This window comes from Mesoplodon mirus (assembly GCF_964341445.2).
Source record: "Mesoplodon mirus genome assembly, chromosome: 18".
NCBI classification, from domain to species: domain Eukaryota; kingdom Metazoa; phylum Chordata; class Mammalia; order Artiodactyla; family Ziphiidae; genus Mesoplodon; species Mesoplodon mirus.
Window position 1 is genome coordinate 3455238 of NC_138994.1, and position 23940 is coordinate 3479177.

The 23940-nt window shown below is 59.5% G+C and overlaps 1 protein-coding gene across 2 annotated transcripts in view; it reads right to left on the minus strand.

The window, feature by feature from the left end:
- Window positions 1-23940, minus strand: part of SRCIN1 (SRC kinase signaling inhibitor 1) — a gene marked incomplete at its 5' end in the record, with an annotated part of 66903 nt that overhangs the window by 25090 nt on the left and 17873 nt on the right. For both annotated transcript variants that reach the window (XM_082604373.1, XM_082604372.1), the window contains 7 exons: window positions 954-1807; window positions 2315-2408; window positions 2858-3056; window positions 3696-3891; window positions 7935-7958; window positions 14559-14657; window positions 17768-18072. In XM_082604373.1, the coding sequence (XP_082460499.1) occupies window positions 954-1807; window positions 2315-2408; window positions 2858-3056; window positions 3696-3891; window positions 7935-7958; window positions 14559-14657; window positions 17768-18072 (1771 nt within the window). The remainder of the gene's footprint in view (window positions 1-953; window positions 1808-2314; window positions 2409-2857; window positions 3057-3695; window positions 3892-7934; window positions 7959-14558; window positions 14658-17767; window positions 18073-23940) is intronic.

The window sequence follows — 23940 nt, forward strand, 5'->3', positions numbered from 1 at the left end:
CACAGACAATTCAAAGGGACCCACTGCCTAAGGATCCACAGCCTACCCCCAACATTGGAAAGGCCCTTCCCCGTCTGATAGTCACCCCCTCCCTCTCCAGACTCATCTCTCATCACCGGCTCCCTAATGGGCCCCACCCAGGCCACTCTGGGTCTCTGCACATGTATTCCCCCTGCCGGCATGCCCTCCTCCCTACCCTCTTCTCTGAAGCCATCCCAGAGTCCCCAACAGCCTTGAGGAGTACACCCTCCCAAGGGAAGAACAAGTATTTTTTGCTGTGTCTCCCTCACTAGGCAGGGCAGGAACTGTGTTTGCTCAGCTTGGCATAAACAGTGGCCAGTGCAGTGCCTGGCACACAGGCCACAAGAAAGCTGTGTGAATGAACCGTTTCTTCTCACCTCTTAGCAGTGCTGCTTGAGGGCAGAGGGGGGCAGCTCAGTGCCCTGGTTACCTCCTCCAGCCTTGCACCCTTAGCAGGGAGCTGAATGATGGACAAGAGTTCCCAGCTCGGAGGCTACCTAAAGAAATGTGCCTCTCTCCCCATCCCCACTTCTTACCAGCACCCCCTCCCCAGTGGACTTCAGCCGGCCCTGTGCTGGACAGCTCTCATGGCGGCACATTCTGTGTCTGAGCAGGAAAAGCACTAAATAAAGAGTTCTACTTCAGCCTCAATTTTAGTTGGGGAAACTGAGGCTCAGGGACCGGATGCAAACCCAGGTCTCCAGGGTCCTTGTCTGGGACCCTCTCGTCCAGCTCTCAGGCCTTGCAGATGAAACGTCTTTCCAGTGCCTTCCCTGCCACGGCCAAGATACTCTTGGCGACCCCTCAAGGCTACTCCGGGTCTACAAGGATTCCCGGGTCTCAGAGTCCAGGACACAATCTGCCACGGACTCTGCCGTGTCCCCTCTCGCCACCCCACCCGCGCAGCCCCGGGCCTCGCCAGCGTCCCTCACCTGGTCTCCGTGTCCTTGGCTGGCACAGGCGGCCCGAACCCAACGAGCGGGCGCTCCCCAGGCCCGGGGAAGAGCTCGGGAGGGGGGGCTCCAGCCGTCGAGGAGCCCCCGGTGCTGCGGGTCTTGCCTCCGGGGCTCTCGGCGAAGACCGACGAGGAGCCCGAGTCCTTGCGGAAGGACTGGCGCACCGGCGAGCCGCGGCTGGGCGGCCCCGAGTAGGGGCTGTGCGGCGGCGGGGGGCCCCCGGGGGGCGCAGCCACGTCGCCCAGCTTCTGCGGTGACGAGGGCGGCAGGCGGAAGCCGTAGCCGTCGCCGTAGAGCGGGCCGCCTCCGGCCGCCGCCTTGTACAGCGAGTCCTCCAGGTCGGACTGCAGCGCGGCGGCCGAGTAAGTGCTGAGTGAGCGCACCGAGCCGCGCTTGTACAGGCCACCGGCGCCCGGGTAGGCGAATGGGTCGCCGGCGGCCGCGGCCAGGCTCAGGCGGCCCTCGTGGAGCAGCCCGTAGGGGTCCGCGTAGAGGCCCTCGCCCTTCACCAGCACCATGCCCCCCGCCTTGCCCGCCAGGTCCTCATCCGGCTTCACGTCGCGCCGCTCCAGGATGGCGCTGGGGCTCGGGCTAACGCCCGGGGCGGCGGGGGCGCTTCCCAGCCGCTCGGCTGCGTGGTGCACGGGGCTGCCGGCGTAGGAGGGCGGGCGCCCCCCGGCGTACGATAGGCGCGAGCGCGACGGCGAGCCCGGCGGCAGCCCCGACGGTAGCCCCGGCGGCGGCGAACCGGAGGCCAGGTGCGGCGCCGGCGACAGGTTGTTGAGGCGCCGCGTGGGCGACGACTCCCGCGACGCATACACCATCTCTCTCTGTGCAGAAGACAGCCCCCGAACCCCACAGGGCTGGTCACAAAGGGGGATCCCTTGCTTCTTACTTGAGGAGCCAGCAGCTCCCCCCTGACGCTTAGGAAGTCCCTTCTGTTCTCTGCCTTCCCACCCTCCTGCTGCATCTTGGGCCCCTTTCCCTTCAGGGCTCCCAGCACGGAGGAAGAAGTGGTGGAGGGAGAGGCACCAGAGGAGCGACCCCCAGCCCACCCTACGGTGGGGGACGGGAAGCGAAAAGGTAAGGGGTGGTTCCTGAGAGAGGTCTCCTAGAATATTTAGAGGCGGGTTCGAGAAATCTGATCGGACAAGAGGGGAAAGTGGCAGATGAGGGGAAGGACTCCTCCATGACTCCACAATTAATGGAGGCCACCCTCTGCTTCAGCCTCCACATTCCCTTCTCCAAAGCTGTCCCTGGTGACAAGTGACTAGACTCTGTGCTCCTGGACCCCATCTGCCCAGACTCCCCAGTGCCCGGGGCCTCCCCAGCCATACCCGGAGGTCCCCGTTGGTGAGGTGTGAGCCAGGGAAAGCGGCGTAGAGTGGCTCCTTCCTATAGATCTTGATAATACTGCGGTCCTGGATGTCCCTGGGGGAGGGAGGGGGGCAGAAGGTCACCAACCCCCAGCCGTGTGATGAGGAGGGGAAGCTACTCCAGGCAGACGGAAGAGGGGTGGCCAAGAAGGGCCACGATCCCCAGCCCCTTCCTAACTCCTTGCCCAGTGGATCTCGTGCCTCGGGCTGCCTGCCACCAACACACACACACTCAACAGCTTCCACCCCGTACACCTCCTCGGCCTCACGAGCCATTTTCAGGTTAGCTCAAGCCAAGGCCAATCAGCAGGGGTGGATGATTTAAAGGGAGGGGGTGGGGCCGGGATGACCGAAGAAGGGGGCGGGGCGGTAGGGCTCCGGGAGGAGAGCGGAAGGGCTGAGGTTGGGTCAGGAGGGGCCTGGGGAATGACCTGCGGCGTCGAACCCCCCTCAGAGGAGGAGTATGGGGAGGCCCACCCCATCCCCCCCCGGGGCCACGCCCACCGGACGTCCTCCAACTCGTAGAAGACGTTGCGAGCCTCGTCCTTGATGAGGATGGCTGTGTTGGGCGACTTCAGCATGCCCATGGTGAGCTTCTGCGGGAACATGTGCGCGATGAGTGCGTGCAGCGTGTCCAGGCTGCTGACCTCGTGCGTGATGTGCACGCGCCGAGTCTCCTCCCCGAACTGCAGGAACAGCACCCCTGCGAAGGAGACGCCGCCCTCGCGGTCAGGGCCGCTATCAACGCCACGCCGGCGGCCCGGGGAGCCTTGGGGAGCCGCGCTCGTCCCGCAGAGGCAGGGTCTGAGGCCGGATGCCGCCCCGGAGTGCAGGTGCACCCAGGCACTCCTCATGCTGCCGGCCCCTTAAGGCACCTCCTCGCCCCCAGGCAGGTTGGAGTCTGGACGAGGAAATGGAATTGGGGGCAGGAGCAGGTGGGGCAGAAACAGAGTGAGTAGTTGCTTTGGGGGAGAGAGGTGAGAAGGGAGGGGATGAAGGCAAAGGGGGGGCTACTGAAGGGGGTGAGAGAGAAGCCTAAGGGAGAGAAGAGGCTTGGAGAGAGAGGGATAGGGCAGGGGGTGCTGAGGGAGAGAGAAGTGAGGGAAGAGAGAAGGGGAGGAAAGTTGGGAAGGGAGCCGCAGAGGAGGGAGAGGCCCTGTGGGGAGGAGATTGCTGGGGGGATGGGGTGGGGGGGGAAGATGGGTATGGGGGAAGGGAGCCAGAGGCTTACTAGAAAGATGGTTGAGGAGAGAGGGAGTGATAAAGGGGATGGAGAGGGTTCCAGGGTGAGCAGAGAAGAGGGAGGAGCCAGTAGCCTGGAGGGAAGATGGACAAGCAGTACCTGGGGAGCGCAGCTTGGTCTGGCTGGTTGAGCGGGAGAGGGGCAGGCTCTGTCGGAAGCGGTTCATCCTACTGAAGCCCAGGGGCAGCTCCGCCTCCGACATGGTCTCCAGTGACTCAGCCGAGGCGTACGACAGCTTGGCCGCCTGGTCTGCCAGCCCAGGCTGGGCTCCCTGAGTGTGGCGCGAGCTGCGGGTCTGCAGGGGCAGGGCGGGGCAAGAGGAACCAGGAATGACCCCTTCACTCTGCCCACTGCCCCCATCCAGGCCCAGGGAGCCCCAGCCAGCCAGCCAGTGAGACACACACACACACCCCGGAGGGTCTCCTGGATTCCAGACTCGCTGTGTGGCTGCAGGAGAGTTCCCCCACCTCTTGGGGCCTTGGCCTCCCCGGGACACCCAGCAGGTAAGGAGTGGGCAAAGGACTCAGGCACCCTGGGAAGCCAGACAAGAAACCATCTGAGCAGGAGCCACGGGCACGCCTGCTATTTTAAGCTTCCAAAGGACAACAACAACACAAATTTGTCACCGAGGTGAGCCGCAGAATCGTTGAGCAAATTGGGGCGTTAGTTCCAGACATTAATTAAGCGGCGGATTCTCGAGCGATGAACTTATCCTTCGTGCAGTTCAGAGGGTTGGGGTGGGGGTGGGAAGCAGGGAGAAAGCAGAGAGCTAGGGACCCCAGGATCCCAGCTCTGGGAGGTATGGGCCCTCACAGAGCTGGGAACAATGTCCTGGACCTGGAGTGACTGGGAGAGCCACCCCAAACCTCCCAGAGCCAGGTGGACCCCAGTTTCACACAGACTACCTGCCTAGTATGTGCAGTGCACGTGCGCAGCCCACACGAGCACGTGGCGTAAGTCCCAGGCCTCAGCCCCTCCCTGCATGGCACATGCTGCCACACAGCCAAGCTGCCTGGCTAGCCTCCCAGAAAAGCCTCCTCCAGTACCGACATAGCAGCCCCTCGCCCTGAAGCCACAGCTGAGGGCGATATCTGGCTGGGGCTAGGGAAGGCTGTCACCCAGTGACCATTCCCTGCCCCAGGGACAGCTCGATTACTCTCTCCTTGGGAGAGGGGACACCCTGATTTCAATTGCACTTCAAGAGCCTACTTCGGGCTGAAAGCTGGGGCTGTCACTCAGGGCCCCAGCCCCTCCCCTCAAACCTGGTTGCTGTCAGAAACCCATCTATTTAAGGGAGAAAGATACTGAATCAGATCTACATCATTCCCTGTTATGTAACATTATATATATATTAGATGTATCACACATATACATGTAATCAAGAAAAAAATCATGTTGCCCAATTGTATTTTTCTATAAAATAAATTGCCTGTCTTCAACAGCAACAAGTCATTCAAAACAATTAACATTGGTTATCTTGGGCTTGAGACAAGAGCATTCCCTTTCCACTTGATACATTTCTCCGCCGGGTGAACTTCGCACAATCAGAATGTATCATTTTTATAATTTTTTAAAAAACAGTAAAAGTATCTCTAAAAAGGAAGTATTTATTCTCCTCCTCAGCTCCCTCCATCCCCAAGTCCTGATTAACCCCTAATTAATCTCCATCTTCATAATAACTCAATTTAATGTTCCAGTCGGATTAGCAGTCTCGAAAAGAGAGAGCATTTCCTCTGATGGACAGTGTGCCCAGCTGTCCCCAAAGTGTCCTCAAGGGCTAGGAGATATAGCAGGTCAGATTTGGGGACATTAGCAGGCATCCAGCCTCAAGCACAATGCCTTGACCAGCGGGTGGGCGTGGTTCTGGGGAGGAGGGAGGCAGCGTAGCAACTGGACCCACTGGGGGAATGCCTGTGCCCAGACTTTGGACCCTGCAGCTCACTTCTAGGCTGATCACCAGTGCCGGCCTACGCCCTTCTCTCTTCCCAGTGTGGGGAACCAGGCCTGGTCTGGTGGTCATGAGGTTGCCAGGCAACTGGAAGGTCAGTGGTTGCCAGGCTAGTATGGATGAGGGGCTACAGAATTCAGGCAAAATGAGGCAGCTAACAGGGATCAAGAGTAGCGGGTGGCCACAGTGCCTGGGGGGCACAAGTGAGTTGCCAATAAGAAGATGGAACAGGGGCCAGAATGAAGGAGGGGCAGGGATCCTAGGGACTGAGAAGGCAGCCCAGGGAACCCTGCGAGAAGAGATGCCCACATTCCCTGCCCCACCAGTTCCTGTCTCCATCCTGGCCTCCTGGGCACCTTTCCATTCTCACAGCCTTTGTAGAAAACCCTCTTGAGAAGAGAGAAAGCCCATTAGCATGTCTCTCCAGCCCTGGGCTGGGACAACAGAGCAGAAAAAAAAGTGAGACATCCAGAAGGACTTCCTGACTAGAGGGAGGTGGCAGGAGAACAAAACAGTCATTTAAGCGGAGCTTCTCCAAAGATGGGAAGCAGTGAGCACCGGTCCCCGGAGATGCTCCAGTGAGGAACCGATGACTCCTGGTCAGAGATCAGGCAGATGGAACCGAGTGGGGCAGTCCGACTAGGATCAGAGATTCCCAAAAGCTGTCCACAGGCTAGGACAGAATCACTTGGGAGCTTATAAAAACACTCTTTCCAGTGCCCCACATTCACTAAATCTGAATCTCTGGGGCTTGGAGCCTGGGGTTCAAGGATTTTGACAAGTTCCCAAGGTGATTCTGAGTTGGGAATCAAGTCGGTATCCAGGATGCTAATAGCTAATGAGGTTAAGGCTCACCATGAGCCAGGCACTGTGCTTAAGACATGCAGTCTCGGGCTTCCCTGGTGGCGCAGTGGTTGAGAGTCCGCCTGCTGATGCAGGGGACACAGGTTCGTGCCCCGGTCCGGGAAGATCTCACATGCCGCGGAGCGGCTGGGCCCTGAGCCATGGCCGCTGAGCCTGCGCATGCGGAGCCTGTGCTCCGCAACGGGAGAGGCCACAACAGTGAAAGGCCTGCGTACGGCAAAAAAAAAAAAAAAAGACATGCAGTCTCGTGTTTCTTCTACCTTTACAACAACTCTATGATGTAGATACTGTTCCATTTTATGGAGGAGAAACCAAGGCTCAGAGAATTATGTAACTCGCCCCAGGTCACCCAGCTAGTTAGTAGCAGACTGGAATTCACCACCAGGCAGCTTGGCCCTTGGCCCCATGCATTGAACCACTACGCTCTACTGCTTCCTCCAAAAAGGCTATATGCCTGATGCCACGACTCTACAATTCCGTGATTCTCTGATTCAAGAACTTTTCTCTGGGAGGATGCATGCAAACAAGATGCTTGGAGCAAGATGACACTGGGGGGTGGGCTTCCCTGGTGGCGCAGTGGTTGAGAGTCCGCCTGCCGATGCAGGGGACATGGGTTTGTGCCCCGGTCCGGGAAGATCCCACATGCCGCGGAGCGGCTGGGCCCGTGAGCCATGGCCGCTGAGCCTGCGCGTCCAGAACCTGTGGTCCACAAAGGGAGAGGCCACAGCAGTGAGAGGCCCGCGTACCACAAAAAAAAAAAAGATGACACTGGGGGAGTCTGGAATGTATACCTCCCACCCCCTATCATGATGCCCAGGATTTGAGGGACCGGAGACTCCAGGACGCAAGCAGCAGTCTAACTCAGTTCGGTTCTGAGCCTGGTGCCAGAGAAGAGGAGGTCCAGGAGCGTGCTCCCTTGGGGGTCAACAGGATGCCCTTGGAGGGGACAGACATCTCTCCAGCTGTGGATGGTCCAAACTCTCCAGAGGAGGCAGGAAGACACCATCCCTGAGCCCAGCCCTCCACTTGGGCAATGGGTTTGGGGGTGTAAGTCTGTGAGTCTCTTGCCTGGCACTGACCAGCTCCCCATAGTGGAAAGTAAGAAAGGGATGAGGGGCCCATTATAGTCACAGGGCCTCCCTGGAAGATGAAGTCTGAGTTCAGAGAACAAGGCCCTCAATAAGATCACGGGGTCCACTTCCCTCCCCTGGAGCCAGCAGTCCCTCCAGGCTGGGGAAAATGCCTCTCTCATTCCCAAATGCTCTTTACGTCCTGGGGAAGCCTGAGCATCCCCAGCCCAGATACCCAGCAGGGGTGGCACAAACTCCCACACTGGATCCACAAGCCCCTGGCAGGCAAACCCAGGCTCTCTCAAAGCAGCAGACCCAGCCTGCAGTCCCAAGACCCACCACCCACACCAGACGGTCCCTTGCAGATGCACAACTTTGTGCAAAGCATGTGCAGGGGGGGGCAGGGGCGGGAGAGCACATGCGGTTGTCACGGACGCAGAAGCACCACACACTGACCTTGAAACTCCAGTAGTTTGGCTGCTGATGGAAATAAGAGAAGAGATGGTTATGCGGGGGCGCTGGGAGGAGAGAGTAGGGCCAGGGGCAGGTTAGAGACCCTTGGCGCTCAGCACTCAGCCCTGGGACGTGGGCCCTCCACCCTCCCAGGAACAGGAAGGAAGCCATGCCTGGTACATCCCATTCTCTACGGAGGCCCGGGATGGCCCTGAGCGGGCTCCAGGCCTGCTGCTGGGGGAGGGGAGAACCATCATTCCAGACGTTTATAAGCCACGTAACCTAGTCACAGTAACCGTCCTCAGAGAGTTACAGGCAGGAAAAGACGCAGATGACCATGATACAGGGAACACGTGAGACACTGGCAGAGCTGAATTGGAGCTGCAGGGTCAGAGAAATGGCATCTGGTTGTGGCCGGCCAGGGAGAACTTCCCGGAAGAGGTGGCATTTTTGGTGAGTCTTTAAAAAATGAACATTTTTGGTGGGTCTTTAAAAAATGAGCAGCCGGAGGTTGGGAGGAAGGGCCTGCTGAGCAGAGGGCCTGGGGAGGCATCTGCAGGGTGTGTTGAGGGAACAGTTCAGTTTGGCTGGGGCGCAGGGCCTGGGAAAGTAACAGGTTAGGCTGCGAAGAAGGGCCTGGGGCCAGAGGAGCGCCCTTAAATGCCAAGCAAAAGAACTGAGACTTAACTGGGTGGACAAGCAGAAAGCATTTGCGTGAAACTGAGTGGGATGGGACTGGACCCCAGAAGGGCTGATGTGGCAGGGAGTGGAAGAGGGAGGCAGGGGGCCAAGCCCAGGGCAGGGAGGCCTGTGTAACATGATGGACCTGGGTTACAGGGAAAGTTGACAGATGCCCATCACCCCACAGCACTGGGCAATGGATGGGGAGCCATGGACAGCAAGGGAGTGTCGGCAATGTTCTGTGGTTGAACAGATGAGAGGGGAGGGCTCCTTGTTCCCCTAGAATGGGGGCCTCAGGTCCCTCCTCATTCACAATAACCTACAGTCACCCTGCCTTCCCTGGAGACCAGAAGGCCCCTCCAGATGGCTAAGGACAAGGGAGGGGTGGCCTGGAGGCCGGATTGGTTCTTGGCAAAGCTGAGGGCACCCTGCTGACCGGTGCCAGCCTCAGCAGGAAGACAGAGGCAGCAGATGGCCTGGCCCTGGGGTGCCTGGCACCAGCAAACAAGATACCCTAGGCCTCAGAGCCACTGGCAGAGGAGAGTGACACCAAGGGTCCCTGATGGGGGGAGGACACCACGGCGGGGTGTCCTGTGCCGCCTGAATACTTTAGTGGCGGAAAGGAGTTGGAGAGGGTCCCTGCTGGGATGGAGGCTTCGGATCTTTAGGGTGGGGGTGATGCCAGGCTAGGGCTAGGATGAAGAGGTTTACTCACCAGGACCATCCCCTCTGGGCCACAGTCCCCTCCTCTCCCCCCAGCATCTGCTCCAAGAGATGCAAAAAATAGTCACATGCCAGGCAGAGGAAGGGGACAGCAAAGTCTGTGCCCTAGCCAGTGCCTGGAACTACCTAGGGACACATGCCACCCCCTGGGTGTCAGGGGATGCCCACAGGTGCTGAGGGGAGGGGAGGTGGGGGACTGGAGTATCAGGCTCTAGCCACAGCTGCCTGTGGCCTTGGGGAGGGGAAGGAGAGCAGAGGGAGTGGACATGTGATGGCAGGGGGTGGGGGGCAGGGCAGGCAGAGCCAGGCAGAGGGCAGGGGAAGGTTTATGATGAGAGTCATGTCTGCAGCCCCAGTGGTGATGGACGGCTCTGCAGAGAAGGCCGCTGTCCCTCATCCACCACCACCATCACACCGTGTACACACAGGCCACCCACAGCGCCCTGCAAGGCCCCACACGGAGAGCTGCCTACCGACGGGCAGACATCCTCCAATAATGACATCGCCACAAACACACCCAGAGCAACAAAGACACGCCCACAAAGGGACACAAACACTTGGAGAAAAGCCCTCCATGGTCAGAAACAACCCCAAAAACAGAAACTCAGAGACAGAGCTATTCATACGTGGACCAACCCCATTCATACAAAACATGCACCCCGGGCTGCCCAGGACACTGACCTGTTCACACACACTCCCACAGGCAGAATCACAGAGGCCCCCCTGGCCCCTAGGGAGTCACAGAAACAGAGACATGATGGATACCCATTCACACATATGTACAGACATACATGCACACCAGCTGCAGAGACACACAAAGCAGCACACACACACACAAAGGGAAGTCTCATCCCTCCTTCCCCCCACTAGCCAGGTCATGGTGCCTCTGGCCACCTCGGTCACTGTACCATGCCTGTGATGTCAGACATCATGTGGCAGGTAGGTGAACTCCTGATTCAAGAGCAGAAGATGCCCCACCCCCACCCCCGCCCCAAATGTCAACACATCGGACTCAGCATGTGCAGACAGCTGGGGCCCGCCTCATGTCTCTGGGAGGGGGACAGGGATGGGGCCTGGTTACAGCCACACTAGCTAGGCCCTCAACCTGGGCCTGCCTCAGGCAACGCTGGGCACATCCACGGGGCAGCCAGACCTGGAAAGGAGGGATCAGTAGCTGGGGCCGGGGAGAGGACTGGGTGGCATCAGTGCCACAGAACAGGCCAGCCAAGCCCCACTAGAGGGTAAAGATGGAAGAGATGCTGTTTTTGTGCTTGGTGAACTCGGAGTGAGGCTGAGATCAGAGTCCTGGGACTTTGGGCGCTGGCTGGTCGGGTACACAGAATCCTGCCCCTCCGTCACCTCGGAAAGTGGGAAGGATGATCCTCCTTCACGTTGGCCCCACCAGAGTCTCCTGGCAACTCAGTGTCCTTGGAGGGGAAAAACCATAGCAGGGAGAGGTCCTCAGGGATGCCATCTATCCCCCGTCTCTGTCTCTTTCCAGGGTGTTAAACCCACGGGACAGCCTTGGGTGCCTAAGAGCGGAGGGCTCCTCTGTTTGCTACGGTAGGACGCTCCTCCTCCAATCTCCAGCACCCTTTACTCCTCACCCTCTTCCTGGGTGTCTGTTCCTCCCGTCCTGCCCCACACAGTGCCTGGTATAGAGTAGGCTCTCAACAAATATTTGGCCATGAATGAGTGTCAAGAAAACAGGACCAGCCACAGGTGGAAGGGGGTATCTCTGCATACTCTTGTCTGGCATCACTTTCCATCTCCTGGCACCCAGTACAGCTCAGCCTTCCATGTCTCTTCCCTGGGAATTTCCCAGCACCAGAAACCCCCGGAAGGAGGGCAGAGGGGAGGAAGGGCCCAAGAGAGGTCTGGCTCCCCAACCCAAGTGAAAACCTCCAGTATTAGGGCAAAGCTGTCTCCCTCCCCCATACTCAGAGAGGGGTGTCTCACCTTCCCAGAGGACAGTGAGACAGTGAAAAAAAGAAAGGGCTGAGTTGGAGAGGCCCTTCCAGGTAATCACTTGTAGGGAAGAGTCTTACAGGAGCTGGGGCAAAATGAGAGGTGTTCTAGGAGGGTAAGATGGAAGCCAACCCATCCACTCTGTAGGGACCAGACTTTAGAAACGCGAGACGGGGAGCTTCCTGGAGACCCAAGGAAGCAGCGCCAGGGGGTCCTCAAACTCCCTGCTGAGAAGAGGAAACAGCTTCTTCCCTCTGGGGGCTAAGGAGTTAACTCCCTCCCTCCTCCACCCTAGGCGCCCTTGGTGGGGTTCTTCCCTCCCCCCTGCAGCTGGTCCTTTCTCCCCCACGCAGTGCGCTGGGAGGGCGGGGCCGTGCCCCCTGGGAGCCTTAGCCCAGCCAGCTGAGGTCTCTTCCCTCCCCTGGGCAGACGTCCTCTGTAGGCTAGGTGAGTGCGTGACCCCTCCCTGACCTCGAGCCCCGAGGACGACGACGCATCCTTCGGAGAGGGAGGGCAACCTATGGGTCGCACCCTCGCTCTAGTCCCCTGGCTCTGCGTGCACCGGCGCACACACCCACCTTTCAACTCTTGTGAACACGCGTCCACGTAAACATTCGCCTCCCCCCTCCCTTGCCCCCGCCAGGCTGGGGCTCCTTAACGCCCCCCGAGGGCGCCAGCCTCCCACCGCGACGCACGTGCACTACTCCGGCCCTCTCCCCTGTGTGCCCGTCGACACGGTCACCTCCCACCCCTTCCCAATGCAGTGTGTGTGTGTTGGGGAGGGGGGGTTGCGGCGGGACCCGCGCTGAGCGGGGGGCAAGGGCGCACCCCGGAAAGGTCATGACTTTCTGAGGCTGGGGGAGGGGGCGCCAGCCGCATTTCGGGGTGGGGGCCGGTCCCCTGCGGAAGGCTGAGAACGAGATGGGGGAGGGGAGGGGGCGTTTCTCAGGGATCCGGAACCGCAACGGCCTGCGAGCCCCCCACCCCCAGACCGCCCCTCGGAGTCGTGGGAAGGGTCCCCATCTCCGTGCCCCCGCCCCGCGGAACCCGAGGCGGCTACCCCGGCCCCCGCAGCCGCTCCCCCTTACCTGCGGCCACAGGTGTATACGCGGGGTTCTCAGCCCCAGGTCGCGCGTCGGGCGGGGGAGGGAGGGCAGCCCCCTACTCCCACCCGCCCGGGCTCTCCCCTCCCCCGGCCGCCTCCGCAGCCCCCGCCGCCGGTGCCCTTTGCTGCAATGAGAGAGGCGCCGCCGCCGCCGCCGAGCCGGCCCGGGCCCCGGTCGCCCCGGTAACCGCGACTCCACCTGGCGCGGCACGGCGCGCCGCCGTGCACATCCTCTCTCTGGCCCCCTCCCCGGCGCGGCCCCGCCGGCGCAGCCCCGCCAAGGAACAGCGGAGGCTGGTGGCTGCGTCGCCGCGGTCACCCGATACGCCGGCCCGCCGCCCGGGACTCGGGTTGCAGCAGGAGGGAGGGAGGTTAGACAGCCTAGTGGAAGCGGGGGGAAGGGCTGTGGCTTGGAGTCTGGCCTCCGGTCCCCTCTCAGGGTCTTCTTCAGGCCCCAACCCCCAACGGTCTGGCCTAGGGTGTGTGGGGGGTGGGGGAAGGACAGTGGCCTGCCTCCCGACCGGCCACTCTCTGAGCTTACAGTCTCTCCCTACCTGGGTCTCGGCTGTGCACATTTCCGTTCTAGCTCTCCCGTGACTCAATTCCCAGCCAAGTCTGGGAAGCCTAGGACGCCTAAATTTCCTCCGTGGCCTCTGATCCTGCTCTGCTGTGTGACTCGCATTTGCTGAACGTCTCTGGTCCTGCACTTTACAAAAAGGCGCCTCGTACCCAGCCATGGGGAATAGGAAGTGAGATAAGCACTAAGTATAAAGTGATGACAAGATCCTGGGCACAGCCACTTCTCTCTGTACTTCAAAGCCCTGGGGTGAAGGTCCCTTCAAGCTCTCCTCTTTCCTCCATCAGAGGAGATTCCAGATGTGGACAGGCCTGGGACCTCAGAACTCACCAAGCCCAGCCTCACTTCCCTCCATCACCCCAACTCGAGACACTCCATCTGCTCTATCCAGGGAGCTCACGCGTCCTCTGCCTCATCACCATCCCTGTCCTAGCCCCACTTTGACCTCCACTGCACATGTGGCCACTCAAGATGAGTCCATCCCACTTGCCATCTAGCCTTGGGCGCAGACACATCTCTGTTCCCTAAGTTCCGTCAGTACAGGGCCAAGAGCTGGGAAAGGAAGTGGGCTGGGTGCCCTGTGAGTGATGCCAAGCATGCCAATCTCTTGCTGGACTTGAGTTACACACAGCTAAAAGTACCCTGCTCTGGAGCCTTGTTTTTTCCTAGACTGTCACATTTTTCCTTCTCCTAATTCTTCTTGAAAAAGTCAAGGCTTGCTGCCCCTCTCCAGGGGGAGCAGGGTATGCAAGGAAGAGAAGATGGCACCCATGCGACTCACTGGATTCTCTGCCACTACACCTCCTCTGCCACCCTCAAGTCAAGGCCCCCTCAGGGCTGCCCCTGACCTGCTGTAACTCTGACTCCCTGGCCCCTCCTCCCCTCTGGGGCTTCAGATGACTGTTTTTCTCCCACAGCAATGTCCAGGCCTGAGCTGGGAGCCTGAGCCCTTAGGATCCTGTCCCAGGGTGGCCCTGTCCATCTTCCCATCAGGGAAACTGAGGCATATGAAGAATCAGGAAATCAGTTCAGAGCAAATGGCTAGAGGCCAAGGTCCTCTTCACATTTTGAAACTAAGCAGTGGACATAGCAAGAAGTGTGGGAGAGAGATATTATGAAGAACTTCCTGCTGGTGAGACATCAGGGGAAGGTTGGGTCTGCTCAGAGATGGAGGATAGGGTGGGGATAGAGGGACGAGATGATCCACAGTGGGGGTGGGACTTGGGTACAGGGCACAAGAGATTCCTGAAAACCAGTGGGGTGAGGGGAGCGGTACCCCTGTTTAAGGAGAGAAGGATTTTTTAAAAAAAGGTTTTTTAACCTGACTATTCCCCCTCAAAACAATTCCCTCCCCAAAGCCAAACTTCGGCACAGGTTTGGGGAGCTATAGCAGTAGGAATTAGACTATCACGGGGAGAGGACGGGGCACAGGAGCCTCCTGAGAATGCGGGCTCCTACGTAAGAGAAAGGGATGCAAACTTAAAATCCTGGAAATCCCCCCTCCAAAAACTATCCTCCCCAAAGCCCAAGTCTGCCATGGGTTTGGGGGGTGGGGTGGAGGCGGGTGACTCACCTGGGCCGGCTGGCCAGCCCCGGAGGGGGCGGAGTCGCCATGGAGGTGGGAGCAGAGGGAGCTGAGGAGGCACACGGGGTCCACGGTCCAGCCGCCGACCTGTGTGTGCGAAGCGGGGGACACCCCATTAGGGGGAGCGGGCAGGAGCCGCTGGGGGACTGTGACGGGGTGGGGAGGGCATTCCTGGGGCAAGTCTGGCACAGAGCTCACTCCACAGGGGGACCCTGCGGCACTGGCTAGTCCCTTACGAGGCTGGGTCTCTATGCGGGGCCCTGGGCCTGTTGCCGGGTCTTTCTCTCCAGTCAGGCTGGGGGCTCTTTGAGCCCAGGGCAAGGCCTTCCCCAACGGATACTGCTGAAGTCCTTGCCTTCAATTCTTGACTGCCTCTCCAGACACTCTGCAAGGGGGCTGTCCCTCGCCTGTCCTTTCTTCCAGCTTTTCACTGCCCCCTCCTCGAAGCTGTCGGGAACCATTCCCCAGGGGGCTTCAGCCCAGTGTGCCTCTGTCCTGACAGCACCGCTTTCCTCCCTGCCATCTCGCCGAGGTGACTTTCTTCTCCCACACCACACCTAAGGCTCGAAACCCATCCCCTCCTGATTCCTCCAGGCCCTCAACATCCTCAAAGTCATCGTCTCTCATTAGGTCACCCCACTAACGTACTGAGCCAGAGCTAGGCTTAGGCACCGAGCGTTCAATGAAGTGAAACAGCCGTGGATACTACCCACTTACTCCCCAAGGCAGGGAATGAATGAGTGAATGAATAAAGGAATGAATTTGTGAGTGAGCGGCCGTGCTTTGACTCACTTACTGAGCACCTACTCTGTGCCAGCGAATGTCCCAGACACATAGGAGGCCCTCAAACATGCCCACATGCTCCCCTACAGGCCCGCTGCCCCTTGAGGGCGCCATGCCGGCTGTCTTCATATTTTTCTGGCCAAACCTCCCCAGACAGATCTGCAGCCCAGGGGTCCCGTTCCCTCACCACCTCCAACCTCCTCGACCCCTGACACTGGCTGTTACCTCACCACAGCACGAGAAAGGAGCTCTTGATACCCTCCAGTCCCACAGATCCTGGCCGGTCCCAATGGCTTTTTCTCTCTCCCATCCCTCCAGGCTTCAGAAGTGCAGGGGGCCCTCCTGCTGGGCCTTTGTCCTCTTCCTCAGGGAGGCAGGACATTTCTGGTTCCCCCTCCCCATCTGTCACGGGCCCTCTCCCTTCTCAGACTCCATTCTGCCTTGGTGACCAGGCTTACCCTGGGTCCCACTTCCATTTCTGCCCACATCGTGCTCAAGCTCCCTTCTGAAGCTGTGGTCCCTTCAGAGTCTTGAGTTGTGTATTCAGTGCCTAATAGACTTCTGCGGGAAACCCCTACCCCCTCCTCAAAGTCATCTCCCCTATTCCTGTCCCCCACTCCCCCAAACGTTTCCCTCCCATCCCTCTTATTTCCCCCCAAGGCACCAACATGTCCCTGTCACCCAGGTTTTTCTGTCTTTGCCTCCTGGATCCAGGCAGCAAACAAGCCTTGTTCATCTTCTCTCCAACCCCACTCCCACCCCATCCCTTTCCCTTCATCCTCCCCGACACACTCTCTTCCTCCTCTCCTTTCCCTGCCTCCAGCCACTCCCTCTTGTCCCCTCCTATTCACCATCCAAAAACAGCCACGCCCCCCCAGTCACCACCATCTGGCCCCCACACCTCTCACTGCCTCCCACCCCGAGCCCTCTGCATCAGCCAGTTGGACCTCTATGCCAGTCCTCAAACCAGCACGGACCTATGCTCACCTCCCATCTCCCTACCTCCTAAAACAGCGTTCTCCTCCTCTAGGACTATTCAGACCCTCTTCATCCTTCTAAGCCTAGTTTAGGTACCTCCTCCTCCAGGAAGCCTTCCCTGACCAGGCCGGTCGACCTGATCTCCCCTACTCCAAACCCTCTTCCAACTGACTGTGCCCCTTATACTTAAGTTTAACCATCCTTTCGCCCCATCTCGATCACAAAGGTCCCTGTCCCCTCCCCTTAAGCCAGAGCACACAGAAGGAATCCACTGAGAGGGACCCCTGAGGGGAGGGCCAGATCTCCTTCTGCAACTCTCCCTTATTTTAGTTGGAACTCTGCTCCCGGGAGGACTCCGGACAGAACTGGAGGTGACCTCAGGGGCAGATAAGGTACCAGAAATGCACCAACGTGTCCTTGTTCCCTACAGTGAGGACGGGGATGGGCACACTCTCCCCCCTCCCCAGCCACACCCCGCAGTACTTGGAAAGGGAGACAGCCAGGCGGGTGCGAGAGCAGGGACGGATACCCCAAGGCTTGATTGAACGGATGCTGATGGGATGAACCCCCCTCCCCTCAGCCCTTTCTCCCAGAGTGGACAACGCCTGGGTCTCAGCGGTCAACGGTCAACGTGCTGCAGCTGTCAAGGCCCCTACCAAGGTGGGCCTGTAAGTAGAAGGCCAATCCCAAGAAAGAACTTTCCTACGGACGAGAAGGGCATACCTGGATGCAGAGATGCCTCCAGGAACCCAAGGAGAGCTTTACAAAGGAAGCTTCGCACCCCATAAAGAAGGAGACAGGTCCTGGACCAGAGGCAGGAGCCCTGACTCCCGTCTAAGCCCTACTGATAACAGGAGAGAAACCAAGGCACAGAGAGGGGAGTCCTCTAGCTCAAAGTCACACAGCGAGTCTTGGGGGGAAGGAACGGGGTCGGGGAGGAGGGAGGAGGTAAAAGGCCCCAGAAATTCTGGGCTCTGTTCCTGCAGGGCTGGGGCACAGGAGACCCAGCCTTCTGAAGCCCCCAAGGCCTGACCTTCCCTTAGGGGCCATATCACAGAGGTGCCGACCCCAAGGTCTCAACTCCACCGCTGGATGGCCCCTCAGACTCAGAACACTCAGTCCACGACGAGGCTGTCCCTCTCCCTCCCCACCGCGCTCTCGTCTCTCCAAGACAGTCCTCCTCTGCTCAGTCCAACGGCCTGATTAGAGGCTGGGCTCTCTCTGTCCAGTCCCATGCTCCAAATTCCAGCGCTGCAGGCAGAGGTCTGGGTGCTGAGCCCCCACCCCCTTCCTCCCCAGGCTCCAGAAAAGGCCAACCACAGCCACGGGGCATCCGCTTTCCCCCTCCGCCCCAGACGCCTGCCTCTCAGAATCAGTATGAGCCTGGGGACAGGGGAGCGCAAGTCACACCCCCTCCCCAGCCTGGCCCCACTCACCTGCTCCCGCATCCTGTCTTGCTGGCTCCGCAGGGCTAGGGCGTGCTGGGGGTACTTGCTCTTCAGGTGGTCCATGAAGGCATCGCGCTTGCGGTCCGCATCGGCCTTCTGCAGCCCGCTGAGCGCCTCCAGGCTCTGGGCTGCGATCACCGTGTGCCGCCGCTCCGACGTGTGCACCAGCCCCACGTTGGAGAAGCGCCGGCCCCCGCTGCCCCCGCCTCCGCCCCCGCCCCCCAGGGTCCGGTACTCCCGAGGGTACTCGGCATCGTCTGCAGAGAGCATGGGGGGGCTGCTCCGCTCCGGATCTGCAAGGGGGGAGAGGGGGGACGGCAGGGTCACCGTGTGCCCAGCCTGGGGCTGCCCATCTCCCACTGGGATCGCTGTGAGGAGGGGTTGGCCTAAGGGGGGCCGGCACGAGGCACCTGGGGTGAGGCAGGGGCTGCCTGCCCCCCACTAGGAACAGAAGAGGCAGCCGGGGTGGCTCCGAGGAGGGGGGGGAGCAAGGGCAGTGTCCAGCTTCCTGCCCTCTGCCGGTGGCTTGGAGGATAATGACTGTGGCTGAGGTGCTGTCCTTTGAGGCCAAGGAGGGCTTGGAAGCAGGGGTCCTGGACACCCCTCTAGCCACACATCCCCTTCCTCCTTCCTTATGCTGGGCTGCACAGGGGAGGGAAGGTGAGTTTCCTTTTAGACGCTTCCTGAAAGCTGTGGAAAGGAGCCTGCACTGCCTTTCTTTCAAGAGCATCTTCTAAGGAGTGGGGCAGGGGCTAGCTTCCTCCCTCAGACTAGCATGTCCAGGACACACTTGTCTTTAGGCTGGGGGTTGGCTTGGAAAAGGGTCAGGACTAGGAAACAGGGGGGAAATGACGGCAAAGATCAGGGCCTGGGACAGGGGAGCCCCGTTCCCTTCCCTCCCCAGAGACAGACAGACAGACAGACAGGAGAGGCTGGGCACAGAGAGGACAGTGAGAGATGGACTGGGGACAAACTCAAAGAAAGCAGACAGAACAGCTCAAGCTTTCCCCTCCCCCCGGGATCCTCCCCTCCCCCCTCCCTTTCTTCAGGCTCCTTCCCAAAACACACACAAACAAGTTCAAGACCTGTAAGGGACGCACAGGGGACAAAGTACAGTACAGGAGCAAAAAAAGAAGGCCGGGGGTTGAGGTCTCCATGCAGAACTCTGAAGCCCATCCCCACATGCCCATCAGCCTTGAGCCCTTGGCCTCCCAGGCCCAGCTCTGCTCTCTCCTACCCTCCGGCCTCAACGCTGACCTTCCCAAAGCCCAGCAGGGACAACGGTTCCAGAGTGTCACCCACACCAGGGGTGGGAGGAATTGCCGGGGCTTACCTGAGTCATATTCCTGGTCGTAAAACAGATTTGCCCTCCCTCATCTCCAGAAGTCACCCCCCTTGAGAGACAAACTTGGTCTCCCCAGCATACCCCCAGCCTCACAATCCACTAGCCTCAAAGCAGCACCCCTAAGTGTAGCCTAGCTCTGGGGGGAATCAAGCACTGTAGCAGACACAGGCACCCCGATGCAGGGGCTAACTCACAGGGCCGACTGGGGCAAAAGAGGAGGGGCTGAGGATTCTGTGACCCAGCCAGTTCCATCCAGCCCAGCCCCCGTCAGCCCCCTCCCTCCTTCATCAGGCCCATGGCCAGGCCTCAGTCGCCTCCCGTCCACCACAGGAGGAAAGAGGAGTTTCAGCCACATTCTAGGAAAAACCACCCCTCGCCCAACACACTCACACACTCCTCCCTGGGCTATGGCAGAGGCATGTAGATCTCGGGGGACTGACCCCTCGATGACCCAGCACCGCCCACCAAAGCCAAGGGAAGAATGGCTTCCGTGGACACAGAGCTCCAAAGCTTCCAAGGGCCTGACTGATTGCCGTTAGCACAGCCTTCAAACCTCCTGTGTGTGGGAGGGGGGAGGGGCGTATTCCTGTGGCCCCATTTCAGAGATGGGGCCACCCAGGTCAGAGAAGGCCAGTGACACACCCAAAGCCACAGTCAGTGGTAGAGGCCAGATTGGACCCCAACGTTTATTAGGTTGGCCCCACCCCCTCCCACCACACCTTCCTGGCCAGACGACAATTGTTTCTTGATGGAAAAATGGTGCCACGTCCTTGTTTGCCTGCTGTCTTCTCACCCTGGCGCTGAGTCTGGGGTCCCTCCCTCCTCCCTCCCGCAGGCAACTGTCCCTCTCACCACGGTCACAACCCTCTGCTGTGCTCCCCAAAGTGGGGTCCAGATACCCAAGAGATGACTGGGGGAGGAACACTGTTTCATAGCTTAATAGTTATACCTTTATTTTCAAGGATTAAAAAGAAAAAAACAAGAAGGCCCAGCCACTGATTTCATGGGTACTGTTCCTTGGGGTGGTCGTGAGATAAGGTTTCCTTTAAAGTAAATTTATTAAGTTCAAAGTGAGTTAACATATTGAGTTAAGACGGTGAGAAGGTTCCCTGGTAGGGAGGAGATTCCTGAAGCTGGCCCCCGACTGAGGCTGGGAACCCTGGGGCCATCTCGGTGGGGACCCAGTCCTTGCCCTCGAGGAGCTGGTGGTAACCCACGGTGGCCAGTGAATATGGCCGCAAGGGAGTGACCTGACCATCATCCAGAAGAAGAAGAGCTGGAATAGGGGTTGCTCTGGGCACAGGAGAAATAGCCCCAACCGGAGTCAGGGGGCTGCCTCCCATGACCCTTAACCTCTCTCTTCCACTCACCCTCACCACCCGCTGGAGGTCTGCAACCACATGGGGCACAACTAAGCAGGAGGAGACCCTCCCTGGCCGAGTGCCCTGGACACTCCGTAGCCCTCCCTTTGCCTAGGCTGGGGCAGACTCTGCCCAAGGCCTGGCTGCTGGAAGCCCAGCTCTAGAGCCCAGCATGAGCCCTGCCTGAGCCAGAGGGCCCTCCCCAGTGCCAGCCAGCCAGGCTCGCCGTGCCTCCTAGGGCTCTGGACACATATAGGTGCACTGGGCAAGGTTTCCAATTCACATCTGCCCTCCTGCCCTCACGCCCTCCTGGACCCAGAAGAGATGCTCATGCCCACTCGCACCCTCCATGCCAGCACTTCCTCCCCTGGCTCCTGGGGCGGGGTGCGGCGGAGCCTCAGTGCATCCGGAGTGGGGCAAGCAGTATGCCAGCCCGAGAGAAGCAGGCAGTGTGGGGAGGTCTGGGGTCACCCAGGCTCTCCCAGGTCAATTAAGGGGCGAGGCAGGTCTGGCAGGGAGGGGTCCCGGCTGCTAGAGCAGGAAGCGGGGAGGCGGAGGCTCAAGACAGTGGATCACTACAGCCCCATACATCTCACAAAGGTGGGCAGCAGCGGTGGGGAGAGAGCTGCTGAGCAGAGGCCCGAACAGAGCGTGGAGCAAGGACCAACCCACCCCTGCCTCCTCCAAGTCAGGGCTCACCCCTCAGGTGCCTGGGCACGGGCAGAGGCCGGGGTCATGGGTGAGGCAGGAGCTGGATTCTAGGGGGTAGCAGAGAGACAGGAGGGGGTAGGAGAGACAATTGGCTGTCTCTGAGGGGAGGCGGGGCTTTGATTTGAAAAGCTTTAGAATCTGTTTAAGAACCTTCCAGATCTTTGGCTTTGTTTAACAGAGGAACAAGGCTCAGGGAAAGAGGTGAGCTGCCTGCGTAACCCATGAGTCCTAGCTCCCTGCTCTGTGCAGATATCTCTCCACTCTGGGGCCCCAGTGGAGCGGGACAACTGGCCTGGGATTCTGGGTTGGGGGGGCCATCCTGTTGCCCTTGGGAGAAAGAGGCCCTTGTGGGCTCTGAGGGCTCAGGCATGAATTTATCTGAGCCAGCCCTGGGCTCTTGAAGTCAGAACATTGGGAGAAAAAAAACACAGGCCGGAGACACCCTGGGGTTAGAGTCAGCTCCTTCCCTGAGGGGCCCCGGGTTAGCCATTCCTTTAGTTACCCATTCGATCAACAAGTCTCTTCCCTCTTGGAGCCTGAGGGTACTAATCTGTAAACTGGGGACGTCCACCTCTAAACCCTGCTTCCGGGCACTGGGTGAGAAGCTGGCAAGATAACGAGGAGAAAGCACACTGCTTTGAATTAAAGACACGCCTGGCACATGAGCTGTCAAGACGGTAGGACAGCCTTCCCATGACTCCTGTTCCCGCTCCAGCCACCACTAAGGTCTTGAGTGACCCTGACCCTCCCCAGACTGAGCAGCCCAGTGAGAAGCCCAGGAGATCGATTCCAATCTATCAAGCAGTAGGCTCTGGGTAGCAGTGGTCCCGAGCAGATCGATGCTTGCTGTTTACCAGCAAGGGGCGGGTGGGGGGTGGGGGATGGGGGGCGGATGGGACAGGGAGGCCTTGAGGGGGTAAGCAGCACTGGGCTCTATGGGGGCAGGGACATGGGAATTGGAAGACCCTGTGGTGGAGAGGCAGAGGCAGAGGGCTCTGAGCACAGGGGCAAAGTGGGGAGACCCTGGAGGGGAAAGCAGAGCGGGGGTACAGTGCTGGAAGGGGCGCTGGGACTGAAGGTCCCTGAGGGATGGGGGCTTGGGGGATTCAGAGAGAGACGTTGGGCCTGGAGGGTTTGCCAACTCCCCAAGTACCCTCAGTGTGCAAGGCCAGCTATAATTTTCGAGTCAGAGATTCAAGCTGCAGGGAAGATGCCCAGGACTGATGAAATCCAGCTCAGAATGAGGGAAAAGGAAAGGGGGAAAGGGGGCCTCGAGTCACCCACGGCTCAACCTTTTTGGCCTGGGCAACCAGTAAGTGAACCCGCCAGAGGCTGGGAGGACCAGGGAGCAGTGGGCGCCCCCCAGTGGCCGGCTGCGGATAAAGGCGCAGGTGCTTGGGAAGAAAGCGACATTGTTATTTGTTCCACCAACTCCAAATTCCATGTTTATTTAGGAGCCTAATTTATTCTTTTACATGAGATCACTGTAACTCAAGATGAGAATTAAGATCCCAAGGATTCAGTGAGACGCTCTCATAAGCCATCCAGCCCCTCCCCACCTGGCGTGTTTACCCCAGCTGTCACCAGCGACTCTGTCCTCTGGCTGTCACTGGGCAACATCCACCCATGACATCATCTTCAGAGGAAGAGAGAGTGGAGAAGGGGGGAGGGGGAGGGAGAGGGAAGAAGAGAGAGGACGAGGACGGGGAGGAAGCAGAGGGGAGAACGAAGCTAGAGCCGCAGAGAAGGGAGGGCTCTCGCGGGGGTGCCTGCTGTGAGGACCCGGAGTTCAGGACCCTGGCTCCCTCTCCCCAAGAGACGGGGAGGCTGGACAAGGCTCCTCCCCTGGGGACCTGAGAGACCTCACAGGTGCGCCCCCATCCATTGCCTGGGCAGAGGTGGTGGCTGAGCACCAACTCAGGGAGCACAGAGGACCCTGGGGCTAGATCCAGTGAGGTCCGCAGGCAGGGCAAGGGGAGGGATGCATGGAGATTGCTGGAAAAGTGGAGGGCCTAGTTCATACCCAAAGTGCCTTGCCCACAGATACACACACACACACACTTGAACACATGCGGTGCAAGGCTCCCCCAGTCCCACCGTCTGCAGCCAAAGCAAGAGGAGCCCAGGTCAGGAGGTCCAGGAGGAGCCCCAAGGCGACTGACACCATCGACTGTGTGTGCCTGACAAGTCCATCCTGCTGGGCGGCTGCTGCAGTCAGGAAGTGCGCTGTGCTGGGGGGTCAGAGGCCAGAGGACAAAGGTCAAGCTTGGCAGAGGCTCCAGGAACTTGAATGAGGTGAAGGGATCATCCCTTCACCCCCACCTCCCCCCCACCCCGTGAAGTAGCTGGCTCCTTGGTCTTTGGGCGCCCCTGGCTCCGGGCGCCCCGTGTGCCCATGGCCCTCAGTCCACTGTCTGTCCGTGGGTCTTTGGAGCTGAAGCCCGTCTGTGTTGGTTTTGTAAAACCATCTTTTCTGCCCCACACCACAGTAACCGAAATCATTTTCCGGGCAATCGCCTTTCTGTAAACATTCCTGTGTAATATCCCCCCAAACTGCTAATGCCCAGCACCCTGCTGAGTCTCCCTGTCACTCCAACCGGAGCCTCAGAGGTGGAGGTGGGCAGTGGGAAGAAGGCGGATTGGAGGGGAGGAGGTGGCCGCACCGAGGATTAAGGACAGGGCTTCAAGTCCAGCTCCCGGCATGAGCCTCCACACCTGCCCCCGTGTCTCCCCATCCCCCCAGC